A 15,213-nucleotide genomic window follows, 5' to 3' on the forward strand; every position below is an offset into this window, starting at 1 on the left:
GCAGCTTAGATTAGATAATTTTCCTCTTGCTGTGACAAGGTAATTAGTTGTCTGTAACGGTAAGTGGCATTTCCACGCACAACAGAGGAGAAAATTCAGAGGTAAGCAAGTATGAGTTAGTCCTATTAAACTTTTCAAGCTAGACACTTTTTACAAAACTTTATTTCAAGTCCGCTGTCCCTGTGTTTCAGGTGATATGCAAATAACCTCACAAGAAGAATTATATACAGGCACAGAACACATATCGGTCAAGGTATTGCCTCCTTGGCTTCCTCTGGAGTGATATCCTGAGAGTACAGCTCTGTAAAGAGAGCAGGCAGCCAGTACTGAGGTTCTCCTGCTGCCTGAGTATCCAGCCAGGCCATTCCTTCTTTCAGCAAGTGTTCCTATACAAACAGAGCGGAAACTGTGAGTGAAACTTAACTAAATGGCTGAGAAGCCATTCACAATAGAGGCCTGGCCCCACATTTATTTTAGGGTAAGGGCGGGGGGGGGGAGTGTAGCACTAGGGCTACAATAATCTTTTACTCAACTGGACTTGGAGAAATATAGTTCAGACATCCAGCCATGCCCACCCTGCATGTTTATGTAGGACCTGAGCTAACAAGATTCAAGTTTTAACGGAGATTAGTGAAGCCACAGGAGTATCTGCAGCTTCTGAGAGTCTGCTTTCCTCATTCTATGTTTATGCAGCGTGTACTCTGCCCTTGGTGTACCAGCTAGCTTAGGATCCCCTGTGCATGCCATGATAACACATCCCCAGCCAACTGTCTGCTGCAGGAGCAGTCACTCTACACTGTCACTGAACTCCACTGCGCACATGAGACCTTCATACATACCAGCACTTGCTTTGCACGTTCCGTCTCCCACTTCAGACTGGACCTGATCTCACTGACTGTTACATAGCCCTTTTTCTGAAATGAGAGGAAAACTATTGTGTGCTTACAGTCAAGACTGAAGTCCATAGTTTAGAAGAGAGTGTGGGAAGTTTTGCCTACAGGCCTGGTTTAATCACAGTTCCCTGTCATGGAAGCAATAAGGTTCTTTCAAGGTGGTTGTATTTTAAAATATCCTGCCTCAATACCTCTGCCAGCTGCAAGACGACAGTGTGATCCATGTTCAGTTCAGCTGGCACCGACTGGATCAGATATGTTCCACCAACAGGAATAATCCCAAAGCCATTCCCCAAGACCTTCAGTTTCTTGATTGCACGAAGGAGATCATCCCTGAGAAGCAGAGGTCAATGCAAGGCTTTAAAGCAAGAGCCTCTCTGAAGCTGCACACTATGTTCCGTAAATAAGGAAGAATTGATGTGCAGAAGCTATGAGCAATAATAGCTCTTTGGAGCTTGCTGCAGTTTCAGGTAATCAACAGCTGAAAAAAAATTTTATAAAGCAATTTAGAATTAGTTTGCCTATCTGTGGCCCCCTTCAGAAGTGCAGACTTGCATTAGAGACACACTTGTAGTACCTGAGCTGCAAGTGCTAAACTTTAAGATTCAGCCCCAATTAGTGATCATGATGGCGAGTTGTGTCCTAAAATCTGCTTCTGTAATGACATGTGTCAGTCCCTTACAGCTCAGGAGACCTCAGCAGACTGTGCCTCAGTAAGAGAGCTGGATTTGCAGGGTACTAATTGTCTCCAGCTCAAGGCAAGAGTCCTTTATGCCTTTGGGCTCCCAGAGAAAGCACACTGCTGCTTTCTGAAACGGTTAAGTTGTTAATTGTGGATCATGTGTAAGTGGCTCCATTGCTAGAAGCTACATTTGGAGTCCAATTAACAGCAGCACTTTGAAGTGCTGCTGAGGTCACCCTTTTCTTCCCCAAATGCTACTTGAGTCCCCTTTCCTGCAATACACAGACACTCACTGGCTGACATCCTGAGCAAACTTCCCCCTTCCCTTCAGCACTTGCTGATGAAGTTCTTCCAGTGTTATCAGACCTAGGAGTGAACAAAAGGGGACAGGAAAGCATTACAGCATAGCAACAAAATTACTCCAGCAAGAGCAGTCAAGGGTCCTTTGTCCATTTGCCGCTGGCTCACCCCTGCCTGCGATTTTACAAGCGGCTGTTCATTGTTCCCAGTATCCAGCCTTGGGTGAGATAAGCACTGAGTCCCTTCTGTTCCCAGAACTAACATGCAGCAGTCAGCTGTCGCCTTCTCCCACAAATGTATTGGACTCAGGTTTCAGCTGGCTTTGCTGCAGCCCTTTCCTGGTCTCAGATTGCCTTTTTCGGAGTGAAGAACATCTACACTCTTTTCATTAGGCACTTATCACTGGTATTCCAACTCTTTGGGATATTGCTGTGATCCTTTAGAGACAATCTTAGTGCCAGGCTCAAAGCAGTAACTTATCAGTTTCATACTACTTCAAGATTGGCATTGATGCCTGCTCCTTCCCCACCATACTGCGAGTTATGGTTTTGTTACCTAAACAGAGTTGGTTGATTTCTGCAGGAATCAACGAAGCTGGGTGATTACCAGCGGTGTAGCCTTTATACATGTTATAGAAACAAAACAAGGCTTTTTGGGGACAAGGAAGACAAAACTGCCACCTCCGTAATTTGTGAAATCTAGTAAAGAACACTAGACTGAGCCATGCGACTCATTTTCTGCAGGGAGAGGGTATCCTCCTATTAGCTGTATCTCCTAGAAACGACACACAGTGGGATCCTCACCTCCATTCCTGTGTTTCAGAGCCAGGCAAACTTCAATGATCTGCACACCCAGTTCATAGTAAAAGTCTCCAACTCCCAACATCTCTGACCAGAATCCTTTACCAGCTGTGAAGTGAGAAAGGGGAAAGCGATAGGACCATTGGCAAAAATATCCTTCCTTAACAGTTACTGGTGCCAGGCAGGCTGCTTGCAAACCCCGCTGTGAGGACTCTCAGAACCGTCACTGAAGAGTCTCCATTTTGGTTACTGTTTTCCCTCACCCTTTTAAGTAAATAACACCCAATGGTACATTACACCAATTCACAAACCCCAAGAATCAAACCAGCATCAGCTCTCCTCACGGAAACTGCAGCTTCACTGCGAGCTGTTTCCAGTATGAGAACAGTGAGATGAATCCTTAGTCATTAACCCTGGTGCCTGTTCCTCACATGCCAAAGGATCCACTCCAATTGTTGCACACATATCCTGGAACTGGACCCGGAACTCGGGGTTTTTACGGATCTCTTGCTTGTGTTTGCTGGCAAACTCTTCTAAGTTGGTCTTAAACATGTCCAGCTGCTTAGACATCTGAAAGAGAATTGCAGAGAAGTGTTTCTGTCTTAACACTTACTTAATGCAGTTTTTGCATCAACACAGCCCCCAACAGGCCCTAAGTCAGCAGAGTCCTCCAGAAACACTCAGGACAGGTCTCTGATGTGCTGCCTACCCAGTGGTCTTAAAGGAAGGAAACAAGATAAAATCACTCGATGAAGTCAGAATTCTCCACGCTTTTAAGACTGAATTCATATCAATATCAGACCACAGTGGAGATATGACAAGGCAAAGGGCTGTTCTGAACCAAGAGACAGGCTCAGAAGGGGAGGCAGCAGTTATTCTGTGATGTACGTGGGGCAGAAACAGTTCTACAGAAATGAGATGTTGCTGAGGTCTCGAGAAGGGAGGCAGAGCAAGACCTGTAGCAAACATCACAGCTCTCTGATGGAGATGGATGCCATCATTATCCACGCTGCTCACGGATAATGCTCTGCACACCAAAGCAGAGGGGGAAACGAAGCCCAGGTTTGCGGCTGGGCTCACAACCACGGTTTTTCCCACTGCCAGGGCAGGGGTGGATCTCCCACCTGAGCCAGCTGGTCTTCAGCCAGGACCGTCCCTCGCTCCTTGTACTTTGCCTGCAGGAGGAAAACGGGATGATGGAGACAGCGCTGAAGGACAGATGGACCAGAAACCAAACACTGGATGAGGGAGATGCTCCTTTCGGGATGGACGAGCCAGGAGAACGCGTGGCCCCGGTGCCCTGGGCAAGCAGGGAGCCTGCCAGCAAGCTCAGGGCGCCCGGGACTGGGAGCAGGGCTGGTGCAGACTGGGATGGCAGATAGGAGGAGGAGGAGGAGGAGGAGGAGGAGGATGTCCCCCACACCCCCCGCCACAAGGCCGAAGGGGCCTGCCCCCCCCTCCCCGGTACCAACGGAGCTTGGCAGCTCCCCACCCGAGACCGGTGGGGTCTGGCACCCCTCCGGAGCCTGGCACCCCCCCCCCACGGGGCCATAGGATCCTGACACCCTTCCCACGGACCCGCTGGGTGCTGGTGTGTGTGTCGTCCCCCCTCCCACGGGCCTGACACCCTCCCACGGGCCTGGCACCCTCCCACGGGCCCACCCCGCCGCCCACGGGCCTAGCACCGACCCCCCCCCCCCGTCCCACAGCGGGGTCCCGGCGTCCCTCACCTCCGCTAGCTTCTTCTTGGCGATGGCGCCCGCGCCCACCCCCCGCCGGTGCATCCCGGCCCTTCTTGCCCGCGCCGCGCTCCGTCTGACGTCATCTCTCCGCGACCGGCGGTGTGACGTACACGGGGGGGGGGGGTGGGTGTCTCACTCCCGGGCACCCACGGCTCAGGCAACCCCCCCTGAGGGCCTGGGGGGGGCAGTGAGGGTCTCAGACCCCCCCGGGGGTCTTTGTGTGTGTGTATGGGGGGGGGGTGCCCCCCGGGTGGGGGAGAGGCCCTTTTTTGGGGGGGTTGGGTGCTCTCTGTGGGAGGGTGTCCCCCCCCGGGGTGGGGGAGAGGCCCTTTTTGCGGGGGGGGGCGGGGGTGCTCTCTGTGGGAGGGTGTGTCCCCCCCGGGGTGTGGGGGAGAGGCCCTTTTTGGGGGTTTGGGTGCTCTCTGTGGGAGGGTGTCCCCCCCCCGGGGTGGGGGGGAGAGGCCCTTTTTGGGGGTTTGGGTGCTCTCTGTGGGAGGGTGTGTGTGTCCCCCCGGGGTGTGGGGGAGAGAGGCCCTTTTTTGGGGGGGGGGTGCTCTCTGTGGGAGGGTGTCCCCCCCGGCGTGGGGGAGAGAGGCCCTTTTTGGGGGGGTTGCGTGCTCTCTGTGGGAGGGTGTGTCATCCCCCCACCCCCCTGGCATGGGGGGTAGCCTGGGTTTCGGTCTCCCCCAGGGTGTGTGCGGGGGGGAAGCCCTGCTTTAGGTAAGGGTGACACCCCCCCCAGATGGAGGTAAGTCCCTATCTGTGGGGCTGGGTGCCCTCTGAGGGAGGGTGTCTTCCGTGGGGTGCAGGGGAACCCCGGGTTTGGGGGGTGTAGGGGGGTGTCAGGAGAGGGGGGGCAAGTCCTGAGGACTCCTTTGGAAGGGCAGGCTGGCTCCTAGGCAGGTTTCTGCAGGGCCAGCCCTCAGCCAGGGTCTGTTCCCCTGCAGCCCAGGCTGAACTTCACCACCCACCACCGACGACGCCAACAACAACATCGGTTTTGAAGTCACGGCCCGGCGGCAGGTCCTAAACCCCCCCAAAAACCTGCTAACGGGGATCATTCCGTGGTAGGGTTCAGTCAGCTGTAGGCGGATTCACTGACACTCACAAGGTGTGTTGTGACCCTTATGAGCCTTGTTTGGAAGGACGCTTATTTTTTAGCAATTTAGTAGTGTTTTATAGCCCATCCCCAAATTGGGTATTATCTGAATCTTATTTCAGCTTCAGAGTAAACTGTTTATTGCTTGCGTTAGCAAAATAGACAATGTGCACAGAACAGAGAGAAAATAAGACGTCTTCCTCCTTCTCACGTGTCTTGGTAGGATGAAGAGAGAGCTCCTTGGGAGGGTCCTGGAGTTACATAGTCCTAACAAAGCAGAAGTGGGAGAGAAAAACATGAATTCCTGTGGTACTGCACTTAACCCATTTTCATTTGATTCCTATAGGAAATGAGGCATAAGTTATTGCCTTCTCTACCCACCAGCCCCCTATGATATCTTGCAAATCCATTTTGATAGCAAGACGTGTTTCAAAGTTAGTATCTAATAGTAAGTACCTACAAGTTTGGAGAAAAACCAGCAACTGGTTAGAGGAGAGAGATACAAATAAGTGTTTCTCTGCAGGAATGGCTGCAGTATGAGCTCAACAGTTATTTGTTTTCTCTGGCCTGCTGGCTGGCCACTCAGCTCACATTGTCTGACCAAGCTGCACGGAATTGTCTGTAGCACAGAGCTGCCTCTTATTTCCAACCTACATTTATTCACGGCCAGTTCATCCCTTTTTGTTCTTGTGCCAACTTTTGCCATTAGCATAAACAGCTCTTTTCTCGCTCTGTTTTTTTAATAGATGGTGACTTTGTCTCTCTCAGCCTTCATTTTACTCAACTAAGCATAGGATGGGCTTGCCATTCCTTTGAGCCGCCCGGGGCCCTCCCCTGCACCTTTTCCATCCCAGTTTCTTGTGTTTCTCTCTGAATACCTTTCATAGCAGTGTACAATGCACAGAAAAAAATATTTCCTGTAAGTGGTCTGATGAACACCTCCTTTTCTTATTAAAAAGAGGGGAAAAGGATTTACTAACCTCCGTTCTCTAGACAGTGATTTTTCTGAAATTTGTCTTCCCCATCTTTGTTGTATCAGTGATCTGAAGATACTTTTGCAGAACCAAAACAAACTCTGGCCAGAGCTCTTAACTCTCCAGTCAAATCCAGCTGAGCTGTGCCATCTAAGCTCTCAGTGGTTATCTAAAGAAATCCTAAATTCATGGACTGAGCACTGCAGCAAGTACATTTGGGGACAAGGGCTGCAAAAGGATCTGTAGGGATGCTTGTAACAACAGGAATAGGTAGAACAGCCACTCACGTTGGTCTGCAGAGATCAGTCAACATCAGCCATGCCAGAAACTCCGGGTTCAAAACATCCTTCAAACCTTCTGAACTTTCCAGAGAAGTAAAACTGCAAGAAATGTGCCATGCCATAAAGACAGAGGAGAGGGCACAATCCAGATGCAGTGTATAATAGCCTCGTATCCCAATCCCCTCAAGTTCACAGGGGAGTTTTATTTTCCTTCTAATATCTTTGACTTGGATAAACCCACAAAAAAAGCTTTAACCTCTTTTTGACATGGTGAGCTCCCTGCACACAACAGCGCCTTGATCTTGGCATGTTTGAGCTGCCCAGCAGTGAACATGTCTGTCAGCCTTGGGGGGCAAGAAGGAACGGTCCCGTGACCCCCCTGCACCCCACCTCCTCTTAGACCCAGCAGGCATCAAAACAAAGGCAGAGCGTGGGTGAAACAGCATCTACGCTCCAAACTCACAAAGGAAAGTCTTTGTTTCCAAGAAGGACTTTCCCCTGCAAGTCGCATTTTTTATTTGCAATTAAGGCGATTAAGGGAGACACTAGAAAACAATTTTTTTTAAAAATGAAGTTAATCAAGCTGATTAATCTCTAGCATCAAAGGTTTCCCTTCCCCCCTCCACCCCCGCCCCCAGAACAGGTTAGACAAACATCTGTCAGGAACAGTTTAGGGTGCATTGATCCTGCTTTGGAGCAGAGGTCAGACTAACTGACCTCTTGAGATCCCTCAAAGCCCTCGTTTCTTTGATTTTGTATTTTCAGTATGACTAGCAATTCTCGGCGTCTGATTTTCCGAGTGCTTGGCCTGAGACACCTCTGTGAACCATAACTGTGCTCATTTCTCCCACCACGGGTCATCCCCCACACCCTGGTTTCTAAAGCAGTTTTCATGCAAAGTCTGTAAAAGACAACAAATGCCCCCAGATTCTTGTTCTGGGTGACTGTCCCATGACTCCCTGTAGTTAGAAATTCCATTTTTTTGCCAGAAGACACTAGGATTGTGCCTGAGGGATGTGGGCTGTGTGCGGTAAGTGCTTTTTTTCCTTCTTGCCACCATTTTAGGACTAAGCAGTAGCAACCTGTTAGGTTTTGTAAAATCCCCTTCATGTTAAAGAAAGAAAATGTATCCTTCATTCATTTTTTGGTGGTTTTTTTTTGTTTTTTTTTTTTTTAATATAGAAAGTGCCCGAGAACAGATTTTTCTTTGGACTCATGCGTCTAATTTGCTTTTTGAACATTTGTGACATAAGCTAAGATTGGGGGAGGTGAAACAGGCTATTGACAGGCTGTGGATGTGCTGACACAGCACAAAGCTGCGCAGTGCTGAGATACACAAGTGTGCTCTCAGCCAGATGGCTTGGGAAACGAAGGCATGAGCTGCAGCAACAGAGAGCTCCATATGGACTCGGTTACCTTGCCCAGAGGTACCTGTTCTGGGCGAGCTCCTATCGCCATCATTACCGTGATCATGACAATTTTAAGATGATTTCATCTTAAAAAAAAAAAAAAATCTGTGCCCTTTACTAGGGACACTCAGATCAGAAACAAACTGGGAAATTCCTCCTGGGTCAGGCAGGCATCTCTCCTGCATGGTTTCACGTTTAGATGACAGGCTTTTCATAATAAGAGCTTGTAGCAGTGATACAAGGAAAGAACAGGTTTGTTTCTTTTTTTAAAAATGAACCGGTCAACAGGCTGAGAGTGTGAATGAATGGGATTTTTTTCTTTCCCCCTCCGTGTGGGTTGATTGGATCAAATCAAAATGTTTTGCAGAATTGTATCAATTTAATCTCATTTTCGCTGGAGAGTTTTCTTTTGAGAGGGCTTTGTTTTGATTAGGTCAAAGCATTTTGACTTCTCCGTTATGGTCATGGTGGGATGTTAGAGGAACGGATGCACTTCAGCCCTGTCAAAAGCCCGTGCTTTGACCTTATCAAAGCGCTGGGTTTTGATGAGGCTGTGCTGACATTTGCAAAACCAAAAAAGACCCCAATCATCTATATTTTTGAAATTTGTATTTCGTGAGAAATTTCAAAATGAGAGAGGCTTTTTTGTCTTTGTTCTTTTCCTCGCTCACGAGACAGAATTGCAAAATGTGGAATTTCCTTTTGAAATGAAAGTCCTCTTGTTTTCCTATGTGAAGCCGTTACCATAGATTCCTGCCCCCAAATACTCCTTTGAAAGTTAAACACTTGGGGACTTCATCCCTCCCTGCCACCAGGCTTTCTATTTTCCCAGCTCACCTCTGCTTTTTCTTGGCTTTTAGAAGCCAGGTGAAGAAGTCTTTGGCTTCCTGGGTGCCCAGGTCCAATCTTTGGCCATTCGCAGCCGATACTTGGGGCTCAGCTTCCCTCTTGTATGGCTCAATGATGTTGCTGGAAAGGCGAAATGGGAAGATACCAGCCCGAGATGCCACAAGAGGGTGCCAAAATGCTGCTTTTCCACAAACCCCAGCTCCCTCCCACTCCATCTACCAGCAGCCAGAGAAGAAGGCGGTCTTGGACAGGGAGAGGGATAGTTGTGCTGTGTGCCGACAGACCAGAAACATTTCTAGGACTTAGAAAAATAAAAGAAAAAAAGAAAACCAACTCCCTAGAGAATCGCTGCTGCAGTCCAAGAAAAATAACCTCGGCTCTGCATTCTTCTGTAGCCATCAGTTGGCTGACGACAGCTGTAAGTTTGGATCGTAGGAGCATTGAAAGTCTACACACTTACTCGCTTTTCTTCTCCCGCCTGGCTAGCAACCATTCCACAAAGTTCTTCTTCAGCATGTTATCCATCGTGCGGCTGTAATCGCTTGCCAGGGTGGCCTCAGAGTAGCGTCTTTGCACTGGTCTGGCACTGGGAGTCCTTATACTTAGGCTGGGGTAAGAGCACAGAGACAGAGCGAGTGCTGCACAGACCAGGAGCAGCACACGCCGTGCAGATTTTTGCTTGGGTTGCACGCGGTGGCCCATGCGGTCCCTACAGTCAGCAAGGGTTTTGTGGTCACTTTTAACATCTCTTGGTACAGGTGACCATTCCTGCACTGTAAAGTGAGGAGATGGCCACAGAAGGGGCTAGCAGGCTCCTCATCCGTTTTGCTGACTACTAGTACAATTCCGATTTGAGAACTTGGGAGGAGGTGAGCTCAGGATCTTTGCTGATCGTCTGGAGTCATGTCGTTTTCCCTGCCGTAGCCTGATTCACGTGGACTTTGGCTCCCAGCTAAGGCACCGAGTGTGCTCAGGCTCCCTCCTCCAGCGAGCTGCACATCTAGGGCCAAGGGAACCTTCTCCTGTGTCCTCGAGAGACTCAGGGGTGGACGGCAGGAGACAAGGGCTGACCTGGAGCCCAGTGCTGATCTGACAGCGTAGACATAGTTGGTGGCTGCCTAAGTTAGCAAAGGATTTCAAGGCTGAACCTTTTTTAGTACTACTGTCTGGGATTGCAGCAACTCCTACTGCTCTAATAAGGGTTCTTTTGGGTCTTCTCGGGTGGTAGTTGGAAATTTTGTAGCAGGAGTCAGGGAAAGAGAGGGAAAGTCCTTATTATATACCTGCTTGATGTAACTGGTCATATTTTCAGAAGCTTCCAAATACCGGATGCCCCCTAGCCTCATTCGTGTGAGATGATTACATCTCGTTTCTAGTTCTCAGCCAACCTTTTTCTCTTCCTGGTTGACTTCCAGCTTGTTCCTCCTAACCCAGAGCCATGAAGTTTGTAGGGAAAACTTGGGAGTTCCTGGCTCTGGCTCAAAGGCTCAGGGCTTTAGTTTGATCTCTCTCTTATCATTTGCTCATCTCTGTACGCCTGGGTGTCTCTATTATCTGAGATCTACCTCAGGACTCGTGTTCTCACCTACTTACCGAGATGCCAATGGAAAAAGTCCATTTGCCTCCAGTGGGGAGCTGGAAAAGGCTTAAAATACACTGTGAGCTTTCCAAAACACTTACCCTGAGACGTTTTCTTCCATCAAAACAAAGCCCAGAGAAGCGAGGAGCAGAGAGAGAACTTTGAAAGACATCATTTTCTTGGCTTGTTTCTCTGTTTGAGAGCAGAGGGCAATCCAGATGTCCGTCCCCTATAACACATGGGACACATAAGTGACAGGACAGCGAACCCAGCGAGATGTGCACTGGTTGGGCACGTGCCTGTGCTTGTAAACGTGTTTCTTCAGTCCTTGTGCTTCGAGCAGCCTTCTCCATCCTACAAAGCCCTCTTCTGCTGTTCCCAGTTAAATTACTTTTTCAATGCCAATGCTCTTTCCCACCGTGGTGTCTTTTAATGTTCGTTCCCTATACTTTTATTGTAACCATCAAATTCATTGTGGGTTGCGCATTCCCGGAGGCAAGGGCTTTGTCTTCCTCCATGTTTACAAGCTGACCCTGTGGGTACCTCATTGTGCTTTAAGGGTCGATTCAATCTTGAGGATGTGAACGGCAACGTACGTTGGATCAGGCAATTCAGTAGCAATGGCATCCTGCTTATCCCACACTGCGGTTCTGCAGGGTTCAGGAGCCTGATCTAATTTCTGGGAGATTTTCAGTTGGGATGGATAATGCCTTATGTAGGGACTGGAGCCAGAGTCAGTGAATATCAGTTATGAAAAATATCCCATGGACAGTGACAGGATCGGATTCCAAGATTTATTACTTTCAAGCTGTTCCTAGTGCTCACGTCCACAGTTCAGCTCAATAGCCCTTGGACATTTGAGCTCTTTTAATTACTATTCCAGCTCTGCAAACTCCGTACAAAAATGGTTTTGATCGTGGCTCAGAGATATATTTTGTTGTCCCTCATCTCACTCTTTGTTATAGCTATTTCTGGAAACTGCATTACAATGAGAGCTGCTGTTAACAAGAATAACACAGTAAGAAAAGGTCTAGATCAGGACTCAGGTATCACATCCTTCAAAAATTTATTTATACATTGATAGAACTTTAGTCCTCCAAGTAGTTACTTGTACTCTTACAACGGCCCAATTATTGTTTTAGAGAGAGCAAGAATTTGCAAGTTTGGATGTTGTTTGTAATTGTGGTGGTTTTTTATTTCTGGAAAATTGTCACATCTTTTACAAATGTTTTCAGCCCTTCCTATTAAGTGAGGAAAAAATACTAAATGTGTTACATTACCTCTGATACATCAAGTTCTGAGGAATGCTCTTAAAAGCAAAGGTGTAATATTCTGAACACTGGCAAAATCCCTAAAATACTTAAACCGAAAGCAATAAAAGACAAATAGTTACAGAGCGTTAACAGCAGAAGTAAATTCCATAATACAAAATGCTGAAGAGTATTTTAAAGAACAGAAAAAAAAGTCATGATTAAACAACTGAAGTTTTCCCTCTTATTTACTTTTCATTTCATATATTGGTGATATAACTGTGGGTACGATGATGGATCTGAAAACAGCTAAGTTGTGCAAAAATATTGTTCTGCTTAGGGTAATTCTTTGCGATGCTAGGAGAGGAAAGGCATTGTAGCCTTAATTTTAAGAAAGGGCAGTACTCCTTCTCTGCAGAATTTACCCAAACAGGGAAGAAAAGCAGTCCACATTTTCAGAGACTGTTGAAAAAACATTTTGAATTAATACAAGACCCCTTTGCCTGTGTGACACTGAACTGGAGTAGTCGCACCTGGCACGGAGTTTGCTGTGATGCCTACATTGTTTTGATCCTATGATTTGACTTCTTCACAAAAGGAGAAGCAACTGGTAAGATCTTTGCAACATGAAGGTCTTCCAGTCCCCTGTGCAATACTGTCTGCTTTGGAAAAAGCATTAGAAGGATAATATAGGGTTTTATCCCTAGCTGGGAGGTCCCAAAAGCAACTAAGAACCAATTTCTCCTCATTTCCCTGTGTAGGTGCAGATCCCACCCTGATATTTGCCAAGTACCGAATCCTCCTCTGAAACAACGGTCTTTCCCTTCACAACCCAAGACGTACGCTGCCGCAGGTCTTTTCTGCCAAAGCTACCGAGAAAACGGCCGGTTTTGTACCACTTTGGGAAAAACTCAGCCAAAGGTCCAGGCTGTTCCTGCTCTGCTGCAGCTACTGCCTGGCACTCTCAAACACTGTTCAGTCCCACTGTTATCTTAGGGGGGGAAAAAAGAGTAAAAAAAGAGACTGACATAGAGCTTCTTACCTTTCTCCTTCTCTGAAACTGCCCAGAGGATTTCAGCTAGTTCTGGTGCTGAGGAGAGACCCTTCAGGGCTTTTATATACGTTAGCTGTGCAGAACCAAACCCACTTCCATGAGGTAAACAGGAAATCAAGCACCTAATCGAAGCAATTCAAACCCACTTAGAGCTGCTTCATTAGGTCCATTGACCTACAGAGCAGGAAAAAAACCTTTTAAAATATGTTTACATTAATGGCAATTAAACATTACTGTATCACAAAATCAAGAATGAACATGGATTGTGGGCATAATACATACGGCATTGGTCTAAAGCTTAATTCCACGTATCCCACGGTAAAAACCTCCTTAATTTCCATCTTTTCTTTTGCCAAGTGTAAGTGCTATCTTAGAGAGATCCACTCTACTCCTTCTGTTTCTTACAGGAGGAATAACTTTGCTAAAATCAATAGCTCCCATCACTGTTGTTTTCATCACCATCGAGTCTGAGCATCCCAACTGTGGTCTGCAACCCCCTTGCGCAAACTCCAAATACCAAAACCAGCACCTGTCCCCCAAAACATGCGCTCTAAGAGGAGAAAAGTTGGGATGGAGAGTGGCAGGTGGGAAACTAGTAGGAAATGGTGAGGCAGCATTGGTTAATGAGGGTGTTGGCACAGCAGCCACCTATGTAGGGTGAGGGGTAGCAGCTGGACCTGAGCACCCATTTGGGCTTTTTCTGTCCTGAGTGATGGAGTGTTTCCCTGTGGCTCTGCAGCTGCTGGGGACGTGGGTCAGTGAGGCCACCACCTCGCCCTGCCCTTGCACAGCTGGATCCAGGAGAGCAGATGTTCTGCAGATGTTAATTGTGCCATCAGAGTACAAGGGGTAAAGCCACTTCTCATCAGCTCTGCTGTGACTGCGTGCCCGGTAAGATATTCATTCTCGCTGGTGGCTGACCTGCCCCGCTTCCCCTGAGCCTCTCTGGGAGAACTGGACTCATTACATTTTAACATGTAAATCCTGTTTAGGGGCTGCTACTAGGCGTGTACCTGCTGCTCTAGGATCCCCGTCACACCCAGCTTCAATCTGTTGAAGAAGCAGAGCAGGATTGCGTTTGTGCTAGCCTAACCCACAAGCTGAGCTCAGCTCACATCGTTACCAAAGCGAAGCCGTGCCCGTGGCTGACTGTGCTGGCTTGCAGAGCGTAGTCCCGTCCGTGACTCGGTTCCCCCGAGCAGCCTGAACTTTTGCAGAAGGTTATCCAAGTTACAACCTTCCCCTCAGGTCTGCCAGCCTTTTTTTTTGGTTTGTTTTTTGTTTTGTGGAGTTTAGCTGAGCTGCTCGGAGCAGTAACCCTGCACGCCTGGATGTAGGTGGGATGTGTGTGTCTGCGTGTATTCTCCCAGGTTTGTGCTGGCTCAGCTACACCAGGGATTTGTGTGGGAACGAAGTAGGATTTCTGGTTGACAGAGCTGAGGAAGAAGCAGCCTTTAGTGGAATTGCAGTAATAATGGCAAAATTGAAGTGTCAGTGGTTTCGGCGTGGGAGAGGGTTTCGCTGTGCTGGCACAGTGCCCCCAGTGTATCTTGTCCCAAACACGTGCAGAAATCCAGCGTGATGAGGTACGTGTCTCCGCGTATAGGCTATCCATTTGGCAGTTCCTTTCGAAAAAGTGGGTTTTCTGCTCTTCTGAGGAGTGCTGCTGGGATACGCTGTCAGATACAGGCTGGTTCCAACCGCTACCTGTATTCCTGCACCAGGAGACCACAGAGCGCAGAATGAACTGCATCTCGCTTACCCCGGCGCTGGCAGAAATGAGCTCTTGCTGCTCTGTAGTTGTACAACTCCCTGGCACAACCAGCCTCTCCAGCAAAAAGTGTTGCGTCTATATTGCATTAAGGTAAAGGCTCAGGAGGACGTTGTTAGGGTAGATTAAGAGTTCGGTGCTATTAAGGAGTAATTACTACTGTCACAGGAACTACTTAACACGTGGCTTAGTCCTTTAGCTAGCAGCACACAAGCATGCTAGGGTCTCCAAAAGCTTTTCACCCATGCAGGAGCATCGTGCCTGCTGTAATAAATGGTGCACTATAATAGTTACAAGTAACCAATTTACACTCCTAGCACAGTTGCTAATCAATAAAATGGAATAGTTTATCCTGGTGTCTTTATTATATGTATTCTGGGTACTTCACTCCCAGCCAACTCAGATATCTTGTTTCTCCAAAGTGCAACCTATTTGTTTTCCTCTCATTAAGTGCCTCTGTAGGATATAAAGTTAATAGAGTGAAATAAATATCCAGCAACATTAAATGTTGACCCAGGGTTCGCAGTTCT

At 47.9% G+C, this 15,213-nt stretch overlaps 2 protein-coding genes across 2 annotated transcripts; both read right to left on the reverse strand.

Moving 5' to 3' along the window:
• Nucleotides 1-144: 144 nt before the first annotated feature.
• SNF8 (SNF8 subunit of ESCRT-II) lies at nt 145-4,508 on the reverse strand. The gene is made up of 8 exons (XM_069786531.1): nt 4,406-4,508; nt 3,800-3,850; nt 3,107-3,245; nt 2,679-2,783; nt 1,869-1,941; nt 1,085-1,226; nt 840-914; nt 145-386 (listed from the first exon to the last, which is right to left on the reverse strand). Exons 1-8 carry the CDS (start codon nt 4,457-4,459, stop codon nt 249-251), a joined length of 777 nt encoding a protein of 258 aa, XP_069642632.1. The 5' UTR covers nt 4,460-4,508; the 3' UTR covers nt 145-248.
• Nucleotides 4,509-5,645: 1,137 nt separating this feature from the next.
• Nucleotides 5,646-11,152, reverse strand: GIP (gastric inhibitory polypeptide). Its single transcript, XM_009925233.2, has 5 exons — nt 10,710-11,152; nt 9,490-9,636; nt 9,018-9,149; nt 6,778-6,870; nt 5,646-5,783 (listed from the first exon to the last, which is right to left on the reverse strand). Exons 1-5 carry the CDS (start codon nt 10,781-10,783, stop codon nt 5,774-5,776), a joined length of 456 nt encoding a protein of 151 aa, XP_009923535.2. The 5' UTR covers nt 10,784-11,152; the 3' UTR covers nt 5,646-5,773.
• Nucleotides 11,153-15,213: the final 4,061 nt, after the last annotated feature.

The sequence above is a fragment of the Haliaeetus albicilla genome, chromosome 7, assembly GCF_947461875.1.
Source record: "Haliaeetus albicilla chromosome 7, bHalAlb1.1, whole genome shotgun sequence".
In the NCBI taxonomy this organism is placed as follows: domain Eukaryota; kingdom Metazoa; phylum Chordata; class Aves; order Accipitriformes; family Accipitridae; genus Haliaeetus; species Haliaeetus albicilla.